Raw genomic sequence first — 21451 nt, 5'->3', positions numbered from 1 at the left:
AGACACCACTTTCTGCCCAACATCAGCGTCTATTGGTGGAAAAGATGCTCTTGCTTAAACACCAACAGAAACAGGAAGAGCAGCAGCAGTTGTTACGACAGCAACAGCAGCTGTTTTCCCAGGTTCTGGCAGATCAACAACGTTCTCAGCAAAGGTTTGGAGAGCCATCTTATGGGCAGTTGCAGGCATCTTTTGATGCACTTAGGCTGCAACCATCAAAAGATATGTCACAGGTCAATCAACAGATGCAGGTTCCTGTTTCCCATGAGGAGAGAGGTGCCAACTTAGCTGATTTGCTCCCGGTAACTCATGCAAGTAATCAGAATGTTGCTTCGTTCGAAACCTCCTCTCGGCACCTGCAACACCAGCTGTTTGGTAATGTTGACCCTAGGATGAACGAGGGGATGGCTCTTGCTGATCAAATTGATGATACCCATAAAAATGATTCAAAATCAGAATATGAAAGAACGGTTTCTGCAGATTACATGAACAGCATGTCTTCTGAAAAGCCTGTCTTCCCACATGGCTATCATGCTACACATAATATGGATGAACCTGTGAGCTGTGCAACCAACGAAAGCTCCACTGCTACTGTAACAGCTCCCGAAACATGTGATAGTAAGTTGCTGGAGGAGCAGGCTAAGGACGTGTGTGCTGGACAGGGAGAGACCAGTAGTGAGTTATCTGTGGAGATTCCTGCAACTGAAGTTAAAAACAATGAAGTTTCTGGAGGACGGAAGACTTCTGAGAAGAAGTCCAGGAAGCAGCGGGCTAAGCAGTCTGCTGACCTGGCTAAGATAACGTCTAGAGCTCCTCTGCAGGAGGCGAAGCAACCTGAACCAGGAAGTGCTGATGATTCTGAGATAAAGGGAAAAGCTAGAAAGACGGTTGACACTTCGATAGACAGTGACACTCACCTCATTAAGAGCTCCACTGTCACAGCTTCTAACACCTCCCAAATGAGTTCCGAAGCAGGTTCAGTCAGGGGAGAAGAGTCTTCAANAACCTCCTCTCGGCACCTGCAACACCAGCTGTTTGGTAATGTTGACCCTAGGATGAACGAGGGGATGGCTCTTGCTGATCAAATTGATGATACCCATAAAAATGATTCAAAATCAGAATATGAAAGAACGGTTTCTGCAGATTACATGAACAGCATGTCTTCTGAAAAGCCTGTCTTCCCACATGGCTATCATGCTACACATAATATGGATGAACCTGTGAGCTGTGCAACCAACGAAAGCTCCACTGCTACTGTAACAGCTCCCGAAACATGTGATAGTAAGTTGCTGGAGGAGCAGGCTAAGGACGTGTGTGCTGGACAGGGAGAGACCAGTAGTGAGTTATCTGTGGAGATTCCTGCAACTGAAGTTAAAAACAATGAAGTTTCTGGAGGACGGAAGACTTCTGAGAAGAAGTCCAGGAAGCAGCGGGCTAAGCAGTCTGCTGACCTGGCTAAGATAACGTCTAGAGCTCCTCTGCAGGAGGCGAAGCAACCTGAACCAGGAAGTGCTGATGATTCTGAGATAAAGGGAAAAGCTAGAAAGACGGTTGACACTTCGATAGACAGTGACACTCACCTCATTAAGAGCTCCACTGTCACAGCTTCTAACACCTCCCAAATGAGTTCCGAAGCAGGTTCAGTCAGGGGAGAAGAGTCTTCAATTCAAAACACACGAACACAACCAGCGCGAGCTTGGAAGCCTGCTCCTGGCTTTAAACCGAAGTCATTGCTAGAAATTCAAATGGAAGAACAGAGGGAAGCACAAGCAGAAGCTTTAGCTCCAAAAATTTCTACAACTGTGAGTTCAGTGGGTTCGGCTGCTCCTTGGGCTGGGATTGTTGCCCATTCAGATCCTAACATACTAAGAGAGACTCATGCAGAGTCAGCTAATACTCAAACCGGTGTTGTAAAGCCTGAAAGTGTCGCTGCTCTTAAGGCTAAGAAAAGCCACTTGCATGACTTGCTGGCTGATGATGTTTATGCCAAATCCAGTGACAAAGAGAGGGAAGTAAAGGAAATCAATTCTGACAATGATGCATTTATGAAAGTCACAACCACTAATACAGAGTCTTTAGACGATGACAACTTTATTGAGGCTAAGGAAACGAAAAAGAGCCGCAAGAAATCTGCGAGAGCTAAGAATTCTGGGGCAAAAATTGCTGCACATGTTCCTACTGTAGATACATCCCTCCAAACAAACTCGGTTGAGAAGGGAAAAAGTTCTCGTGTTGTACAGCAGCAGGAGAAGGAAGTTTTGCCTGCTATTCCTTCTGGGCCTTCTCTGGGAGATTTTGTTCTCTGGAAAGGAGAGACTGTAAACAATCCTCCACCGGCTGCTGCATGGTCTACTGGTCCGAAAAAATCCACAAAACCTAGCTCGCTTAGGGATATCGTGAGGGAGCAGGAGAAGATGACGACCTCGTCTCATCCACCCCCTAGTCCAGTACCTATCACCCAGAAATCTACTCCATCACAGGCTCATCAGGGCGGTGCTTCCTGGTCACGTTCTGCATCTTCCCCTTCGCAGGCTATTTCTCAATCTTCCTCTCAGTCAAAATCCAAAGGAGATGATGACCTTTTCTGGGGTCCAGTTGAGCAATCAACCCAGGAATCAAAACAGTACGAACCCATTTCTTGTTCCTTGAATTCTCAAGTTGTCATATGTGATGCTGTATTACTAAATATATTGAAGGAGCAGCTTTCCCTTATACTTTCTACATGCTATATGAGTTTGCATTTTATTACATCTTATATGTGTTGAAGATATAAGACTAACTGAGAGTTCTTTGCGAGCAGGGGAGACTTTCCTCATCTTACAAGTCAAAGCAGTTGGGGAACCAAAAACACTACTGGAAAAGTCAATGCGGGAACTTCACTGAATCGACAGAAATCAGTTTCAACTGGATCTGCAGATCGGGTTTTGTCTTCACCTGTTGTCACTCAGGCGTCACAAAAAGGGAAAAAGGAGGCAGTGACAAAACTCACAGGTATGCTTTTTACTGACAATCACTTTGTGTGTCTGAAACTCTTGGCTTGTTTTTCTTATGTGGATCTGTGGTTTTCCAGAGGCGGATGGCTTCAGAGATTGGTGCAAAGGCGAATGTCTCAGACTTCTTGGTTCAGAAGGTAAAAAGTTCATATTACATTGTAGTCTTCAATTTGTATTTGGTCTCTCATTTTCTGCGAGTTCTAGGTGAGCCTGCCCTAGGCAAACTGTCTTGTAACCTTTTGTTGGGACTGATTGAAGAACATATACGGGAACATCCTCTCTTTCCTTAGATCAAACATCTATTCTGTTTTTAATGTCGTGTGTATCTCTTTTGCCAGATACAAGTGTCTTGGAATTTTGTCTGAAGCTATCCCGATCAGAAGCTGAAACTCTTCTGACAGAAAACCTGGGGTCGCGTGATCCGGACCACAAGTTCATCGACAAATTTCTCAACTACAAAGACCTGTTACCTTCAGAAGTAGTTGAGATTGCATTTCAAACAAAAGGCTCGGGAGTCGGGACCCCGAACAACACAGGAGATGACTATTATTATAATAACACTAGTGCTGCAAATGACGGCTTCTCAAAAGTTGGAGGAAAGAAAAAGGCAAAGAAAGGGAAGAAGGTAAGCTTGAGCGCATCAGTTCTGGGATTTAATGTGGTTAGTAACAGGATCATGATGGGAGAGATTCAGACAATTGATGATTAAGAGGAGGAAGTTGGAGAGATGTTTATACACTTTTGGGCTTCAGTTTTCATTGTACATTTGGTTTTTTAGGACAAATCTTGGTCTCTTTAATTTTATATGGGATGGAACTTGTTTTATCTCTCTAGGAAGTTTTGTTAGACCACTTTCAGCGAGATGAGGTTTTTTCATGTTCCTCTTCCCTTTTTAGTCGCAACCCAAAAGAGATGTTGGATTTTGTTTGTTGTTTAACGTATTAGACACACCTTTTTGTTCACCCAAATATTCTTTTTCTTTTTTTTTTTCACAAGAGTTCAAGTTTTATTTATAGTCATCACAAATTTTTACAACTACAGAGGACTGAAGCCAACCATTGTGACAAAAGAAAGTCGTAAACCTTCCTAAAAGATAAGGTTCTTTCAATTCTTAGAAGAAGAAAAAGTTGAAAACTTTTTGAGTAATATACAAAAACATATTATTCTGAAAAATCAAAATATATATAGAATTTAATTTCATTCTAGAATAATATTATTGGTTACTCTTTATATGCCAACTTTAAGATATTCTTCGAATATTAATGGGAAAGTTTATATTATATACAAAAAATATATATATATATATATATATTCAAACTAAAGTTATTCATCAGAGAAATTCCCTTTGGTTCATATTGCATTATTTTTAAAAAACATATAAATATATATATGGAAAGAAAATAGAAACATATATCAATTTATTCGGTCAAAGTAGTATAAGCAGTACATGTTTTAAGTAATTTTAGAGTTTGGGACACAATAATTCAATACGCCACCTCTCTTCTTCAAATATTGTGCTTGATGGACAATTAAACTGGTCTGTCAGCAATAATAAGTGCACTTTTCCTTCTTTGACGAGAACTTTGCAAGTTGCAACAAAGAACATAGATGGTTTCATTTCCAAAGAAAACAACGACAATATTCAATACATACTTATGAGTGATTTTGACAAGACAAGTACATCCATAATGATTATCAGTAAAAAGCATACCTGTGAGTTTAACAAAACAGGAACAAAGACACACGTCAAAGTTGCAACAATGAATATCTTAGTAATCTGAGACTTAGGTGACACAAAATTTGCAGATTTCAAAGTTCATTTTACTGAAAAGTATTTTGTTCACCAATCACAAAATATGATGTCATTTGCGTTTTTGTAAGAAAAAATAAAAATAAATAAGCTGTTTGCGGTTTTGTAGAAGCATAGTTTACTCATGGGCCGCACATTTTTGGTTCTCTATCTATTACCCAGCGGTTTATGTCAAATTCGGCAGTGTCAACATATTTTTTTTTTTTTTTAATTTTGATTGGCAAAAGAAAGTTAAATATTCAACACATATTTTAATGATGAATCTATGCTAAATGTATTCTATAATTTATGGTTTTTATTTTTATTTTAGATCAGTTAAGATATTTTTAATTTATAAGTATATCAAATTTTTCTTTATTAACAAAAAGACTTACAAGAATTTAGAACTGAATTCTACCAATAAAAAATAATTTAGAGCTACATTAATTATTAAATACTTATTTACTACTCCTGTTTTAAATTATTTTTCGTTTAAGATTTTTATTTATAAATAAATTTTGGTATTTAAAATTTAGAAATTAAATTTTGTTTAGTTATTAATACAAAAAATGAAAATATATAATTATACTAGTTATTAATAAAATAATATGAAATCTGTACCGCAAATTGTTTCACCAATCAAATATTATTTTATACCGCTTATTTTGGAGTAACCGCACTTGTCTCGCAAATATGTTTATCCCGCACGTACCTCAGTTAAACCGTACCGCACAATCAAATTGTTTGTCCTGCATTACTATATATATATATATATGTATGATTAAAAATTTTGAAAATGTGTTAGAAATACTCTTATGAATTATCTATATCATTTTTTTAACATTTTTATTTTTGCTTTGTTTTACACAATTATAGTACATTAAATTAATTTTTAGATTTGAATTCTTTATTTTATATTTATTGTCTAGCTTTGAAACGTTAGGATGGTCGATTGGTTGTAAGGTAAGGATAGCATGATTGACTGGTCGCAGGTCTTTTGAAAATGACTCATAATTTTTTTAGAAAGGTAATTCTCTCCTTGAGAAAATCAATTGGACCACTGGTACTCACTTTGGTTGACTTCTCGCCAAATCTGTATTTGAATTTGATCACTCTAACTAAAAGAGAATGCGTATAATTTGTAATATCATCAAAAAAAAAGTTAGGAGTTTTAATCTAAGGGACAGTCAAAATGTAATTATCATACAACATGTGTCAATGTTAAAAAAAACGTTTATTTAACTCTAAAATACTACTCGCTTTGTTTTATAAAGAACTAGATAAAGGCCCGCACGATGTGCGGGTTTAAAAATTGTTGGATAAAATAAATCCTTAAACAATTTTTTGAAAATATATAAAGAAATTTTATTTTCTAAAGTAAATATAAATAATTTAAGTTAGAAAATATTTGTATTTATCTTCATACATTTATTTCTGTTTTGAGAAAACACATATAATATAAGTAACTTACAATGGAAAATATATTAGTTTTGTTAATTTTCTTTTTTGATTTAGAATTTTTTTTAAGATATAAATATGTAAATTTTATTTAGATTTGATGTTATTTTCTTAATTATCTATTTTGAAAAATAATATTTTTTGACACGTGTCAATATCCCATCAGTGATCTTGACACGTATCATAATCATGTTAATGACTAATTTGAAAACTCTATTTTATATAGTAAGATTTTTAGTATAATAAAAAAAATAGTTCAAACTTCAATTCAAGCTTTTTTCCCAAGACTGCCCATCAGATTTTTCATGATTTTCATTTTCTTCATTTTCTTCGCATGTGCCTTCACAAATCTTGTTGCACCACTCAGTGTCCGAAATTGGCTAACCATAGAGACATAAAGTTTATATATTTTTTTTTGTGAAATATGGATGGCATATAGTATATTTTGTTTTACCATATAGTGGTTGAAAATCTTTTGTAACAGTGAAACTTTGATATGGATGACACATAGTATATTTATCTTAGTTGTTTTTTTTAATATAATAAGATTACAATTATCTTACGCTTTCTTTTATCAAGCTTTAAAACTGTGATTTCTTATCGTTAAAATTGACACGTGTCACGATCGGGTGAATTTTAAACTTTGATATTTGATCGTTAAAACTAACACGTATCACGATCCGGTGAGTTACTAACTTTGAGAACCAATGTTTATATAATAAGATGTCATTAATTTTATTTTTGTTTCACAAAAATATCATTTTACATTTCTAGTGCATTATTTTATATTTTTATGTATCTTTTATATTAGATTTCATAATGTTATCCTTAACCTATAACTAAATTAACCCATTAATTACTTATTAAATAAAGGATTATATGTATTATATTTTAATGTTTTTTAATTTTTATGAAATATATGTCAAAATGACATAATTACAAAGAGTCTATTAGATTCATTAAAAAAATTTAATGATTTTGAAAACCATGTATGTATTGATCAACTATCATAATTAAAGAGTAAAGATTATATAAAAGAGTGTATCCCAAAAAATCATGTAAAGCATTGGAATTTGAAAAATACATCAATCTTTCAAAACTAGAGGGATCTTGACGTACCTCAACAGTTTGATTTATAAAAAAAAACTCAAATGTTTGAAATTTATATATTTATCATGTATGTTTTCTTAACACCTCCTCTACCAAAGCAAGGTTTTAAAGCCCCAAAGAGGCTAATTCGCACGTGCGAACGAGGAACACGCGAGCGGAGAAGAAAAAACACCGTGCCTTAGTTTCTTTTTTCTTTTTTTATCGTCTCCTCCTCTTTCGCCGCTCTCTCTCTCACCAAACCTCTGCTCTGCGAAAATGGCGATGAAGGCTTCTCTCAAAGGCAAGTACGATGCTGACAAGACCAGTGGAATCGGTTCAATCGCCTTTAACGCCGGCGATATTAAACTACGTGCAACTATGACCGATGCTACCCTCGTCGCCGGCCCTACTTTGAACGGCCTCTCTCTCGCCGTCGAAAAGCCTGGTTCCTTCATCGTCGAGTACAACGTCCCTAAGAAGGTCAAATCCTTGCTTCTCCCCTTTCAATTAAGTCAAAGTTCCTTTATTTTTCAATTGATTGCTTCAAATCAGTTTAATTTCTGAAGAATTGATACACAATCAAAACAATTGCAGTAGAACTAAGAGTTTTAGGGTTTAGGGTTTGGTGTAATCTGATTTGGTCTGTGTGTGTTTTGGGGTTAACAGGATGTTAGGTTTCAGTTCATGAACACAGTAAGGATTGCTGAGAAGCCTTTGAATTTGACTTACATTCATAGCAGAGCAGATAACAGAACAATTCTCGATGGGAGTCTTTTGATTGATTCTGCAAACAAACTCTCTGCTAACTACATGGTTGGCACTAACAACTGTAAGCTTAAGTATTCTTATGCTCATGATGGGTTAGCTACCTTTGAGCCGTGCTATGACTTGGCGAAAAATACATGGGATTTCGCGGTTTCTCGGAGGTTTTACAGTGGTGACACTGTCAAGGCAACTTATCAGACGTCTAGTAAGTTGCTTGGTATGGAATGGTCGAAGAACACCAAAACAAGTGGATTCAAGGTATATATTGTTAGCTATCTTTGTTCTTTAAAGTTAAATGGTGATATCAGTGACTTATAACCTTATAAACAAACGATTAGATTGTTTGGCATGTAAAATAAGGTTTATGTTCATCATAATTAACGATTACATTCTTTTGTGTATTGGCATATCATATTTAGACATTGAGTTTTTTGCTTTCTTCCAAGCAACAACTATCTAGTTAAGCTTTATGGATTTTTCTTCTTGTTTCGACAGGTATGTGCATCTGTGAATCTGGCGGACGAAGTGAAAAACCCGAAATTGACTGCAGAAACTACATGGAACCTCGAAATGTAGTCTCCTTTTTTCACACACTTACCCGAGTTTCACTTCACATTGTTATGCTCATTATAATTACTAGCAGTTCTTCTTCGTCCATTATCTTTATAATGATTTCTAAAAATTTGCAATAGTTTTGTTGGTTCACGAATTAATCTTCAAGCAAGTAAACATCTAGAAGATTTAACAACTAAATGGACCAATATGTTAAAAGTAAATACTATTTTCATCATTCTCTTGCACCAAAAAGCTTCATATATGCATAAAATAATTTGTTCTGAGGTAATAATGTACCCTGAACAACCTCCTTTTTAACTTTCTTTCTTAAAAGCGTCTTTCAATGCTCATTCTTTTCCTCTGTATCAATTAACCTAAAGGCATAGAAATGAATTTGCAAGAAAGCAAATGAGGTGAAATAACTGTCCAGAAAACATAGCAATTTGGCAAAAACTTAGGTATGAGACTCGATCTGTTGGGCTCGACTAATACAAATTAATCATCACGAGACGGTCTCACTGCTTGGAATCAATCAGACAGGAACAGGCAGGCCTTTCTTTGCCATGCCATCCAGAATATCATTGAGAGCTTGGCATAATCCCGATATCTGCACAAATTCCACTTTTCATTATATTCCACACCAATAAAACAAACAGACATATATAGCTGCTCTAAAGAGAGGGAAGGGGGAGAGAACCTGTTGATCCCATTGTTGTAGTTCCTCAATGTCATCCTCAAAATGTATCACAGCCTCCTCCTGGACAGTAACATAACATATTTAGACACCACCTTAATAATCAACAATAACAAGATTTCTCTTCAGGGCTTTGCTTACAAAGCTCAACCGACAGTAATTTTGATTGCTTATACCTGATCTATGGAACCTCTCATTCTGTCTTGACCAATCATATTAGCTGCTATCTTCTCCGCCTTTCTTGGATCAATCCCCAGCAGAGTTCCCAGTTCATCAAACCTAAGGTACAAATAGTTTAGAAAAACAAACAAGTCTCAGAAACACAAACAAGATAAATTCTACATCTCATACCTTATGTTTGTGTAGAGTTTGCTTGCACTTAGAAGGTTATGCTCAATCATAGCACGTTCAAGAACAGTGGATTTGTCAGGCAAAGACGCTTTCTGTTGAATATCAACAACGTATAATCCTGTTATGAACCTACCAAGACCGATGATATCCAAAAACTACATCTAAATCTTAATAACAGTCCATACCTGATGTGGCCTTAGTTCTTCTGAAAAAGCATCAATCTCTGGTCTCCTTAAAATCCTTTCCAGATACACCTGGAAAGTTACATAAAAAATAATAAAGTTAGCATGCAATTCTGACCAAGCTTCTATACGCTATCATGATTTTTTTTTATTTGTTTATGAATCAAATCTAATAAACATCACACTGGCTTAAGCAGGAGTAATACGTGAGTTCAAGCAATACTATATCCACATGCATGCAATGTATGTCTGTCTACTGGAGGAAACAAGATTTGTATGTAATAAGAGATAGAACCTTCTGCAGGATAGGATAAATCTTCAGCTTGGAGCAACGCTCATCCTGTTAATAAAAAGATATTGAGAAAGATATAGAAAACGATAAATAAGCAAGCAAGAAATAACATTCTATTAATAATCCAAAGGGAATTACTTTATATAAAGTTGCAAGAACACGAGATCGCTGAGGACCAGCTCCAGCTAATATGGTACATGTGACAGCAGCGGATAGGGCCTGCTCTAAAGCATTCTCATCAATCTCTCTGAAAATATTATAAAAACCTTAGAACCGTATTAGAATAACGAGATATAAACGTATTGGAGAGAGAAAAGAGGAGGACAATTCAATCACACTGCGAAAGTGTCCAAAGAAGGATACACGATTGATTAACCGTTATATCCATTCGAACTGGAAACCAACAGAGGAGAAATTTGAAAAGGAAAAGATGTAGCAGAAAGATAAAGTCGGTTCATTTACTCATCCCCTATTTGGCGTTGCTCTATCTGGGAGATGCCGTAATACCGAAGTGCAGCCTCAAGAAACTTTCTTTTCATGTCCAAAATTCTAGCATAGCAGACCTGAAACAGAAATATATTAAATCTTGAAAAGGAGTGCTCCTTAATCACCCAGCAAATAAATTCTTAGTTTAAGGAGGTCCAACCTTGTACTGCAAATTCAAAACTTCATTCTGACTACTGCTCACTAAGAAAGAAGCTTTATTTATGAAAGCCTCTGCATTTACAGCATCATCATCCTGCAAAATATTCAAAACACCAATGTATTTGAGAACAAAAAAAAATCTAACTAATGTATATATACAACCCTGGTAGCCTCAATTTACTCTTTAGAAGCAAATAAACAAGTCATATTGTGAAGAAGAATAAAGTCATTTACACAGTCGAGACTCCTAGTTTCATGCTTAGATCTGTTCAAGAGACTAGTTAAGTTTGAATAAAATATCTCTAGAAAAATGTCCAAACATTTGAAGTCTGAATCAACAAATGGTTTCTTTTGAGCTTTTAAGATCTAACTTCTGTAACTGTAAAGAAGTGCAGCCACATAAGGAAACAAGACCAATTAGCTATAAACCATTACTACGATGCGAAAGTCCATCTCATAACTAGAGATAACAGATTTACATGCCTACAAATTAAGGAAAAGGAGACAATCTATCTTGCATATGTACATGGAAGGGAAAGACAAACCTCGAGATACAAACGAGCAATTTGGATACACTTTGAGAGCTTGAAGTTTTCATCAACGGCCCTAATACAGAATACCACAAATCCAAAATTAAGTAACAAAAAAGAACATAAAGAGGAAATTAAAGAAAATTCAGCTCACTGCAACACACCTCATTCCAGAGTCCAGATCAATGCCACTCAACATCTGCGCTGCTTTAGTCCATTCCTGCTCTGATTCATACAAACCCGCAAGTTTTTCTCTAATAACAAGTGCCTGCAAATACACCCAAAAACAGTTTCCTCTCTTAACATACAAAGATTGTAAAACAACACAATGTACATTGTCTCCGTTATCCCAAAACAATAGCATCCTTAGTAAAAAACAAACATCTCAAAGTAACTTTCACTGTAGATTCCAAACACCATACCAATACAATAGCAAACGTCTCTCTCTACATACTTCTCGACTTAGACTAATTAGGGTTTAGAAAAGTACACGACTGCTACGGATGCACAAGAAAGAGTAAACAAACCTGTTCCTCAAAGGAAACAACTCTGGGCTGAATCTGAGTAAGTGTAAACTGAGCAATCTCCTTCTGCGTCTCTGGTTCTAATCTCCCAAGCTCTTGTGCAAAGGATTGCAAAAGCTGCCTCGAAACCACCAACGGGACATCATCGGAAAGAACTGGAAAATTTTTACCAAATTGTCACGAAACATAAATCAAAATCGAACTAGAGTTTCTAACATAGATGAGGAAGATGAGAGAAACTATTACTGTGGTCGATGAATCGTTGGGCTTGGAGAAGATCGTTAGATGAAAGAACAGAGGAGAGGATGAGTTTGTACTGTTCGATCTTCTGGCGTTGGTCACCGATTGCAGAAGCGTTCGTCAGAGCTTCATCCATGGCTTCGCTTTCGGCAATTTCTTCTCTCCCGCTTCGATTGAAAACCCTAAGAAACCTTGAAAGGGTTTGATTTGTTTCTCTCGCTTTTTTTTTTTTCTTTTTTTTTTTGGGTCTCTCGTTTCTGGTTTTATATGAGGAAAATAAAATAAAATCACAACTCACACAAGGCATTTAGTAAAAAAAAAAATAGTATTAAAGCATAAAAATACTAGAATTTTTGGTAGTTAATAATTACTAGAATTGGCTGTCAAAAAAATAAACAAAAATAAATAATAGAATTGTGAAATTGTGATGGTAAAATTAACCAAAATTACGGTAGATCAAAATTTTTTAACAAATTACAATTTTTGTAAGTTATTATTCGTTAGTGAGGGCAAGTTTCTACACAAACAATAAAAACATCTCAAGGTTTGAAAAAACATGATGATTGATGAGGATGTATTTTACGACGACATTTTAATCCTCTCAGTCAGAAAAAAAAAAAAAGGTAAGAAGAAGGAGAGATGACAATTATCGTGACACTAGCAAACCATGTCAAAAATAGATTATTTATAGTGTTTGAGAGTTTAGAGAACAATTTATAATAGAAAACGTATGAAAAGATCATTGTTTGAAGTAAAAGATCACCACTCTTTATACAAGCAAAAATTAAATGAAGGGAAAATATATTTTATCTTAGGTGGAGTTTATGGTGATCTAATTCGAGAACATCTATCTAAAAGTGTTGTGATAATTGTAAACTTCAACGAAATTATGTTTTTGGGAAAGAAAAAAAAAGGCTCAATTCTATGTTGTGCGAAACTTTTTGAACGGTAAACATCTCATTCACAGAAAACAAATTGTCGTAGTATAGATAGATCTCATGATAATAATCTAATTTCTGGTAGCTTGGAAAAATTGTCATAGGATGATTTTCTTATGCTCTGGGTGTTTTATCTTCGGATGTCTTTTTAATATGTCTTGTGAGAGTTTTACCTTGATTTGTAACAACTCCACATTATTCTCTTCATTTGGCTTGTTCATCTTCCACTGAATCTCTCTTGTTTGGCACTACAAGATCCATTCATTATATAAACATGCATGATGCAATAGCCACACAAGGTTCCTCCCTTCTCCAATCGTCCAAGCTTTTTTTTCTTTTTTCTTTTGTTAGCTAAAATTTTTTTTTTCCCCTTGTTCTTGTATACAAAAATCATGTCACTAACTATTGTATATGGTGAAAAATAAGATAGTCAAAATAAATAAATTATGTTCCGTCAACATGATCAAATCTTAAGCTAACAATTCTCCATGGGAAGATTCAATCTTATCATATAAAATTCAATCTTTACGAACTAAAACGAAAATGAAACCATCTAAAATTTAATATTAACTCGTAAATGATACTCATATATCTTCTTTTTCACCCCCATCCTTCAAGCAACAAAAACGGTTTTGAAGTATTTGCATGATTTCAAAATTAAGTAAGCACATTAGTGAAATTCATTGTTACTAACCTATAATTAAAATTGCATCTTTCACTAGGCGGAGATGGCTTTGGTGGAGGAAGAGAAGAAAATAAAAATGTGTTTCAGAAAGATTTGAGTGAACGAGATTTTCAGCAAAAACGATGGTTGCTCAATGTGAAGTCGCAAAAACACCATCCTTGTCCACCTTCATCGCCAGATAATGCGGCGTCGTCTAAATTCTCCTCAGATGTATCATCATCTTCTTCTTCTTCTTCATTTCCCTCTTTTTCCTTCACGTTATAACAGCCAACGTCTTCATCATATGCTGAATCTCCACCTTATACTATCCAGCTTGATTAATTAGCAAAACAAAAGAAAAACTAACGACAGTCCACGATACGTTGGTTTACTAAATGACGTTTTGTTTTTACAGTTAGTTTTATAGTGACGCTAACCCATGAAAAAAAATGACGTTAAGTGCCGCATTTTTTGTAGTGGTCTCTATGCGCACTATATCTTAACGAATATGAGCTAAAAAGATAACAATCATATAAGTTTTATATAACTTATTTACTATAATAAAATAATTTAATATTTATAAAATAGTAACAATCATATAATTTTTTTTGTGTGTAGAACATAGAGATTCGTTTCTTATTTTATTTCTCAAATAAAATAAGAAAACTACCAATCATATTCATTGTACAAACCAAAAAGGCAAAAAACTAATAATATACCCACGACAAGTCTCACAAAATTCGTCTATTTTTTCCCAATGTGCGTACATTACACGCGTCTCTAGAGGCAGCATCCGATCTGTATTCTTCAATGTCAACCGTTAGATCTCTCAATCCCCGCATCCAATTCCACCGCGTGGTCTTTTTGGTCCATTTTTATATTATTATTATTATTATTCCAATTTAAAACTAATAATAATAATAATAATAAATAAAAAAAGGCATAAATGGAAATGGTAGTAAGATTCTCTCCGCCTCCTCCTTCCTCTCTATAAGAACCGACACTGCTGAGACGGAAGAAGAAAAAACGCACAACACTCACCAAGTCCAAATCTCATAAACACACCGAAGAAGCAAAACTAAAAATAAAAAAAAAAATGGCCGCAGAAGGAGAAGTGATCGCTTGCCACAACGTCGAGGAATGGAACGAGAAGCTTAAGACCGCCTCCGAATCCAAGAAACTGGTACCTTCCTCTCCGATCCACTTCTTCTCGGATCCGATCTCGTGTTTTTGAGATTCAGGATTTAGGGTTTCTTTGTAATGTTTCAGTTTTGATCTGTTACGTTTCTTGATTTTTGGGGCTTTTCGATTCGACTTGTGGTTTTGGGTTTGAATTTAACCTCCAGAATCGAATTTTATGAGTTCCGTATTCTGAAATTTATGAATCCTAATAGTTCGATTGGATGTTTAAGAACTGAAGATCTCAGAAAATAAGAAACCCTAACAAGTTCCATAGATAATGATGATATGTTGTGTGAAGCTCTCAACTATGCAAACTCAGTTCGATTTAGTTACCTTAACCCGTTTTGTATATATATGTTTGTATTTTCTGTCGATTTACTTCCATTGGAAGTCTAGAAACTTAATTAAGTAGATGGAAATGGTACCAGTTTCAATAGGAAATCGCAAATTCTGTGAAAAGAACACATTTGTTTATATTATATCAACCTGTGTTTGTTTGTATTCACCAATGATTTTTTAGCTTCGTTTTTGTTCTAAATCTTGGTTTTTGTGGGATTATTGACGTAGATTGTGATTGACTTCACTGCAACATGGTGCCCACCTTGCCGTTTCATTGCACCCATCTTTGCCGAGTTGGCCAAGAAGCACCTTAACGTTGTGTTCTTCAAGGTCGATGTTGACGAATTGAACGTGAGTTTCCCAATCATCAATCTTACAATAACAGTCAAATATCCGAGCTTTGTATTACTACTAACCTCTGGTCTCTTTAACTTGCTTTTTGGTGTTTCGTGCAGACTGTTGCTAAGGATTTTGACGTTCAGGCAATGCCGACGTTTATCTTCATGAAAGAAGGAGTGGTCGTTGATACAGTGGTTGGAGCTGCGAAAGAAGAGATCCTTGCCAAGCTCGAAAAGCACACGGCCGTTGCTGCTGCTTGATTCGCTTTTTTCTCTCTCTACCTATTCTGCTGATATGTTTGGTGTTTAATAAGTTCACCAGAGTGTTTGACCTTAATTGTGCTCTTTGTGTGGTGAATAAGTGTTGCAAACTTGATAACTAGCAGCTTTGCTAATTGTTCGTTCATGTTATCTTTTACTCTTGAGATTGTGTTGCTATGTTAGAGTTCAGTTCTCGGTTTCCATCGTTTTCATTTAATCAGACTTTTCTACAACTCATTTAATTTAGCAGTCTTAATCATGATATGTTTATGCAAGCCTTGGATCACCTTAAAGATGAGGCGTGGTTTGGGCCCCAACTGTTCTTCCCAGGTCAACATAATCCAACTTCTTTTTCTATTGGTGGGTCTGTACAAAATAGTGTACCTACCAGCTGTGACTCTACCATACCAGGGTGGGGTACAACCGAAAACAAAACACAACTTGTTTTGGACCCGGGAACGTGACCATGTCTAGTCTCACCAAAAGAGAACCTAATAATGTTCCTTTGTGTAGGATTCTATTGTCACAACAGATCCGGATGTTTGGCCAGCTTTTGTAATTGCCTTCCGGGAGCTTTGATAACATTTTCAGAGTTTCATCTTACTTACCATGGAAAGCTCAATAGAATGTATTCTTTCTTCTTTCTAGGGGTTATTGAAATGGGTTTCTTCTTACTTAGTATTCAATTCTTTATTTGTTTGATTGATACAGCAAATGTATTGAAATGGGTTCATGCCAGAAAAAGAAATGAGTTGGAAACTTGAAACATTTTCAAAGGTGAAAAATTTGGCCATCAAACGAGTTAAAATCCGTCTCCTGCACCAACTTAAGTTGGCATCGCCAGAATACAATTTTTTTTGCCTAAAATCTCGGTTACCTCAGAGAGGAGAAAAGCACAAGGTGTTAATTCAGACACTGAAACATTTCAGATGTCATTTATACATAATAATCCGTACAAAAAAAAAGAGATAGTGGAGGCCATGAGGAATTTCAATTAGTATTATCGGTCTTGGGAAATTATATAAACCTCTTTAGTAAAATAAAAGGAGACATCTCGTAGGTCATCATTATCAAACCTTGTCGTCATGGAACCACCACCTTGTCTCTTTAGGAGATCTCCCGTTCTTGCAGTTCTTCACGTATCGATCATTATCAGCCGGACGTTGCTGAGAATAGATATAGACAATTACACATAGATAAGAGTTGTGTCAATGGGTCAAAATGTTCAGTTTTTCATAATACAAAGTGTGAAGAGTTCTAAATGTGTAAACCTTTTCAGGTGAACTCGATAGCATAGAGAGAATGCTGATGCAGACTGAACTCACTGTCATTGCTGGAGACCAGGAGTCATACAGAATATCTGCAAAACGGAGTAAGAGAGAATGTCAAATTGACCGCATATTGTATTGTAACATATTGTTTAAGTTCTTTTTGATTTGGAAAAACAGAAAAAATGAAAATGAAAACATATATAATGTGCAAGGGATATTGTTTCTGCTCATTCAAAGAGGAAAAAAGACTGCACAACTTAACCGACCAAAAGAAAAGTTCAATGTCACTAGTAATTCATAGGCAAAGATTCTGATTTTGCTAAGTAATCTAGTATACGGTGTTTTATAATACAATCACATCCTCACTTCATGTTTTGCAACACTAATTTGAGCATCAGACTGACTGATTTAACAATGTTGATATAGTATTTGATGATACTGCATCTCTTTAAACCACATTACAATCCATGAGCAACCAAAACATGTATGCATCATTCGTTTTATGTATGCAAACTATTTTTTGACTGACATGTTCATCATAGAATAAGACTAATCAAGACAAAAAACTTTTCCTCTGGGAAAATCACACACAGCAGAAGAGAGATACACACACACACAACTTGAGTTAGCATTTCAGAAGAGACCAAAAAAAACAAGAGCACATGCAGAGAGTAAAGAAACAATTGAGTAACATTACCTAAACAAATATGTCCATTGCTGTAAATATGAGGATGTAGCGGTGCTGGTGGAACAAAGATCACCTGCTCAAACACCAAAACACATCAAAATCACAACAAAACACAAAACCAAACAGTAAAATATCACTATCTCAAACTATATATCTGATTTGAAAAAAAAAAACATGCAAAAACACTCTTGGTTTTAGTCAATCAAGCCCAAAATTAAACAAATTTGTAGAAAAACCCTTAAACCAAAATCAACAAAGTCCAGACAAATGCAATGTAAACTTGCCTGAGGAGCTTCCATAGGGTAATGTTGAGGAAACTCAACCTGAAGATTATAAGTCTCATTAGCGTAAAGCGTACCAGGTGCTCCTGTTACCTCTATTATCCATCTTTTTTTTTTTTAACATCACACAAACACACAACGAATCAGAAAATCTCAAAAAAAAAAAGATAAATAAATAAATCAGAAAATGAAAGATTTGAAAAAAAAATCAAAATTACTTTTGAAGATTATCAGTAACTCTATGCTTAAACCCAGTCGGTGGATTTACTTGCCACTCAGATAACTCTTTCTGTAACCTATTACAAGCGATCTTGCTTAACGCCTACGAAAAACCAACAAAAAAATAATCAGAAAACCTAAATCGGGATAATCAAATACATAAGAGTGAGAATCTAAAGAAGAACCTTGCGTGAAGGAGATGAAGAGCTTGTCATGGCGGAGACAGAGAGAGAGAGAGAGAGAAGAGACGAAGACGACAGAGAGAGGTTTGCTTAGGCTTTTCTATGGATCTTTCCCCTTTACTCTCTTTTTTTCGAATATTAAAAAAAAATCATAAAGTGGAAAATAAAAAATAATTTTTCGGGGTAAGGAAAGGGCACACGTGAAGGAGTCAAAATTACAAAAATAACCATTTTCATCCAACGGCTCTTAATGCTTCACACGTGTCGTAAATCTTTCACTGACTCCACGCACATTGAAGAGTCGATTTTTATTTATTTTTTTTTTCCTATATAACATATAGTTTTGTAACAAAGATTCTTCTTCTATGGCTTACGAAAGTCGTACGATCGCAAGTACACTGTACATAAGTCGTACATTACATTAAAAACATACGTCTCCATCTATATATATAACGTTACAGCTTTTTTATTCAAGCATTTGATAGTTTATGGGCCTTCATTAGGCCCAACATGAACAATCACTTGATCATGCTCTAGCTCAATACCATCATGAAGAACCATTCCTTGTTGTACCTCAATACCATCGAATGGAACATGATGAGGTGAAATGCAACCTCGTGACTCTTGGTTTAGCCGAACATCGTCGTGAAGAATCTGATTTTTTCCATCTGATGTGCTATGAAGAGGTCTAATAGGAGGATCTTGTCTCTCTTGATCTGGTCCAAGAACACGATAGGCTTCTTGTGGGACGAGTTCGAGCCCCGCGGAGAAAAGCGGAAGCAAGACTAGATAATGTCGATGAGAAAAGTACGAGACCGCGGAACCGATTACGTGGACAATGCATAACGTGAGTAGGTATGCGTTTAGTGTGTGCCAATAGAGGCTCCCATCTTTTGTGTAAAGCCAAAACATTCGGCCGTATCTTCCTATTTTCACTTCTTCTTCGATCAGGTTTTGGATTAGGTCGAGCAAAGTGAAGATTAACGTGTCGCAAGCGCATACGATTCCGAATATTTTGGCTAGATCTTTTTCCTTGTCGAGTAACTCTAAGACAAAGCAAAGAAACTCAACGAGGAATGCAATAGCCGAATGTGGTCGAAGACTTTGCCTAAAAACCACGAGTTTTATGACTGGTGTTAGCATCGCCATTTTTAGAATATACGATGATGATGTGAAGGTGAACTTTGTACGTGGTTGTATATATAGTGACATGAAGAGATGATTAATAAATGATCAAGGAGAGAAAAGTCAAAAGTTAAACTCGGAAATTTCCGCGCTAATCATAATGATCTTCACCTTTTTCATTGCATAGGGAATCAAAGAAAACGTTTTTTAGTTGTATATTTTGTGTTTGAGATCATTTGCAAGTAAACTAGTGTATTAGATGAAATCTCTAATCATTTTAAGCGTAGGATACAATGAATCCCAGCTGTTTGGTGATTTACGACGTAGATGATTTCGGCATGTTAATTTTCTTTTGAAAAAGTTTTCCTAGCTAATTGAATCCTAATCATGTCAAGTTATTAACTTCAGCAAAAATTATTGGAGATTAAGATTAAATAGGTGGAAATGCTAAGTCTGTGTTACCTACATTACTTAAATAGTATTTTATGAGCAAATAGTTTACATAAATATATGATGTTTTTTAGAAGTTATTTTGTTTCATATGTTTTCAAGTTTATATGTCATTTTAGATTAATTTAATATTTTATAGTATTTATATTATGCGGTATTATTTACGATTGGTTGAACTTTTAAAAACTAGATACTTCTTTTTTATTTTTTGTCATCTGATTTTATATTATAACTGAACAGATTACAATCTGTTGAATACAAAAAAGTGAAAACATAGAAATCACCTAAACTAAGCCCAAACAAGAGGAGCATAAGCTCGCAAGTTACACACTTCCACAGACATAAGCCGGCAAGTAACACACTTCTAGAAACAAATATACAAAGACTAAACAACCTGGAAATAACAGGTTACTAAGGAATAAACAAAAACCAAAGAACTAAAACTGCCTTGGTGAACCAGAAAGAAACACACAAGCTTTCCCATAGAACCTGTAAACGCCGGAGAGTACCAATACGGAAGTGCCATAAACATAATCAGGGGCGGATCTACTTGAGAGGGTAGTAGGGCACGTGCCATACACAGATTAGATAAATTTAATAAATTTTTTAATCAAATAATATGTTTCTAGCTTAGTTGGTAGAAGGTGCCTCATGTTACACCAAGGATTCAAGGTTCGATGCCCCTAAAATGCCTCATTTTTGATAATTTTGTTAATGAAATAATTGTTATTTATATATTGTGCCTCATGTAAAAATAGGTCCTGGATCCGCCACTGAACATAATAGCACACCGTCGACAAACCATCATCAGCACCAGCAAGAAATAAAGGAAGCTCGAACGACATCAGAGAAACAAAAGCCACAACCATTTAGCCACACAAAACCAGTCAGAAGAAGGCGGGCCAAACTAGGGACAAAGAAGAAACCTTGAGATTCAACCTCAGACAAGCCAAAGAGGACTAACAGCTCTTACACTCGTTGACCCAGCATTAACCATCTACAGAATCAAAATTGGTGACCTCCTCGCAAGAGAACAGTTGAAAGACAATTCCACTACTATGCCTAAAACCCAAAACCACAACTCAAAAAAGCCGCCAAAGAGAGCTAGTAGATGGCTAGCAACAAAATACCATCCGGTTGACAAGCAGAATGAACGAAACCTAGCATGTAGCCCAAAAAAAAGACTAGCCAGGAGACCTAATAAAGCAGAAGAACTAAGGATTGAGTATCAACCAACAGAGAAGGCAAGTTTGAGAGAAGACCCAAACCATAACCTTCTCTTTGCAACCTGAAACCATCGGTTGAGGCCACACTAATACCAACAACACAGCTTTGTTGAGAAACCCACAATCCAAAGAAGAGAGAAACGATAGAAATAACATACCAGACCAGGAACGACTCCTTCA

General features: G+C 35.7%; 6 protein-coding genes across 8 annotated transcripts in view; 3 read left to right on the top strand and 3 right to left on the bottom strand.

Moving 5' to 3' along the window:
* The window catches only part of LOC104760662, a 9118-nt gene extending 5144 nt beyond the window's left edge, over positions 1 to 3974 (top strand). The window contains exons 8-12 of one of the 3 annotated variants that reach the window (XM_019240365.1): positions 36 to 375; positions 1039 to 2623; positions 2801 to 2991; positions 3071 to 3130; positions 3332 to 3974. In XM_019240365.1, coding sequence (XP_019095910.1) covers positions 36 to 375; positions 1039 to 2623; positions 2801 to 2991; positions 3071 to 3130; positions 3332 to 3702 — 2547 coding nt within the window. In that variant the 3' untranslated portion in view covers positions 3703 to 3974. Of the gene's footprint in view, positions 1 to 35; positions 976 to 1038; positions 2624 to 2800; positions 2992 to 3070; positions 3131 to 3331 lie in introns of all 3 variants that reach the window. The other 2 variants (XM_010483620.2, XM_019240366.1) reach the window with 2 other exon arrangements.
* On the top strand, positions 7484 to 8785 carry LOC104760660 (outer envelope pore protein 24B, chloroplastic). The gene is made up of 3 exons (XM_010483619.2): positions 7484 to 7809; positions 7996 to 8352; positions 8590 to 8785. Exons 1-3 carry the CDS (start codon positions 7606 to 7608, stop codon positions 8668 to 8670), a joined length of 642 nt encoding a protein of 213 aa, XP_010481921.1. The 5' UTR covers positions 7484 to 7605; the 3' UTR covers positions 8671 to 8785.
* LOC104760659 (COP9 signalosome complex subunit 4) lies at positions 8912 to 12352 on the bottom strand. Its single transcript, XM_010483618.2, has 13 exons — positions 12114 to 12352; positions 11871 to 12022; positions 11508 to 11611; positions 11359 to 11419; positions 10815 to 10907; positions 10631 to 10731; positions 10307 to 10415; positions 10172 to 10216; positions 9880 to 9948; positions 9695 to 9786; positions 9520 to 9622; positions 9347 to 9406; positions 8912 to 9256 (listed from the first exon to the last, which is right to left on the bottom strand). Exons 1-13 carry the CDS (start codon positions 12241 to 12243, stop codon positions 9182 to 9184), a joined length of 1194 nt encoding a protein of 397 aa, XP_010481920.1. The 5' UTR covers positions 12244 to 12352; the 3' UTR covers positions 8912 to 9181.
* Positions 14690 to 16064, top strand: LOC104760658 (thioredoxin H3). Its single transcript, XM_010483617.2, has 3 exons — positions 14690 to 14892; positions 15459 to 15581; positions 15686 to 16064. Exons 1-3 carry the CDS (start codon positions 14806 to 14808, stop codon positions 15827 to 15829), a joined length of 354 nt encoding a protein of 117 aa, XP_010481919.1. The 5' UTR covers positions 14690 to 14805; the 3' UTR covers positions 15830 to 16064.
* LOC104760657 (probable ubiquitin-conjugating enzyme E2 18) lies at positions 16681 to 18596 on the bottom strand. Its single transcript, XM_010483616.2, has 6 exons — positions 18474 to 18596; positions 18288 to 18391; positions 18073 to 18175; positions 17798 to 17861; positions 17101 to 17189; positions 16681 to 16995 (listed from the first exon to the last, which is right to left on the bottom strand). Exons 1-6 carry the CDS (start codon positions 18501 to 18503, stop codon positions 16900 to 16902), a joined length of 486 nt encoding a protein of 161 aa, XP_010481918.1. The 5' UTR covers positions 18504 to 18596; the 3' UTR covers positions 16681 to 16899.
* Positions 18684 to 19779, bottom strand: LOC104760656. Its single transcript, XM_010483615.1, has one exon. The coding sequence runs from the start codon at positions 19680 to 19682 to the stop codon at positions 18957 to 18959; it is 726 nt and encodes a 241-aa protein (XP_010481917.1). The 5' UTR covers positions 19683 to 19779; the 3' UTR covers positions 18684 to 18956.

This window comes from Camelina sativa, chromosome 18 (assembly GCF_000633955.1).
Source record: "Camelina sativa cultivar DH55 chromosome 18, Cs, whole genome shotgun sequence".
Classification (NCBI taxonomy): Eukaryota; Viridiplantae; Streptophyta; class Magnoliopsida; order Brassicales; family Brassicaceae; genus Camelina; species Camelina sativa.
Note: the sequence above shows the minus strand (reverse complement) of the source record. Positions and strands in the feature narration are given on the sequence as shown.

What these genes read in the sequence shown, in the direction of transcription:
- LOC104760660 (XM_010483619.2), top strand. Translation starts at nt 7,606, where the DNA reads ATGGCGATGAAGGCTTCTCTCAAAGGCAAGTACGATGCTGACAAGACC. An exon ending in AGTACAACGTCCCTAAGAAG is followed by an intron (nt 7,810 to 7,995) that starts GTCAAATCCTTG and finishes TGGGGTTAACAG; the next exon opens with GATGTTAGGTTTCAGTTCAT. An exon ending in CCAAAACAAGTGGATTCAAG is followed by an intron (nt 8,353 to 8,589) that starts GTATATATTGTT and finishes TTGTTTCGACAG; the next exon opens with GTATGTGCATCTGTGAATCT.
- LOC104760659 (XM_010483618.2), bottom strand. Translation starts at nt 12,243, where the DNA reads ATGGATGAAGCTCTGACGAACGCTTCTGCAATCGGTGACCAACGCCAG. An exon ending in AAGAACTAAGGCCACATCAG is followed by an intron (nt 9,787 to 9,879) that starts GTATGGACTGTT and finishes GATATTCAACAG; the next exon opens with AAAGCGTCTTTGCCTGACAA. An exon ending in AAACTCTACACAAACATAAG is followed by an intron (nt 9,623 to 9,694) that starts GTATGAGATGTA and finishes TTTGTACCTTAG; the next exon opens with GTTTGATGAACTGGGAACTC.
- LOC104760658 (XM_010483617.2), top strand. Translation starts at nt 14,806, where the DNA reads ATGGCCGCAGAAGGAGAAGTGATCGCTTGCCACAACGTCGAGGAATGG. An exon ending in CCTCCGAATCCAAGAAACTG is followed by an intron (nt 14,893 to 15,458) that starts GTACCTTCCTCT and finishes TTATTGACGTAG; the next exon opens with ATTGTGATTGACTTCACTGC. An exon ending in TCGATGTTGACGAATTGAAC is followed by an intron (nt 15,582 to 15,685) that starts GTGAGTTTCCCA and finishes TGTTTCGTGCAG; the next exon opens with ACTGTTGCTAAGGATTTTGA.
- LOC104760657 (XM_010483616.2), bottom strand. Translation starts at nt 18,503, where the DNA reads ATGACAAGCTCTTCATCTCCTTCACGCAAG. An exon ending in CTTCATCTCCTTCACGCAAG is followed by an intron (nt 18,392 to 18,473) that starts GTTCTTCTTTAG and finishes GGTTTTTCGTAG; the next exon opens with GCGTTAAGCAAGATCGCTTG. An exon ending in GTTACTGATAATCTTCAAAA is followed by an intron (nt 18,176 to 18,287) that starts GTAATTTTGATT and finishes AAAAAAAAAAAG; the next exon opens with ATGGATAATAGAGGTAACAG.
- LOC104760656 (XM_010483615.1), bottom strand. Translation starts at nt 19,682, where the DNA reads ATGTCACTATATATACAACCACGTACAAAGTTCACCTTCACATCATCA.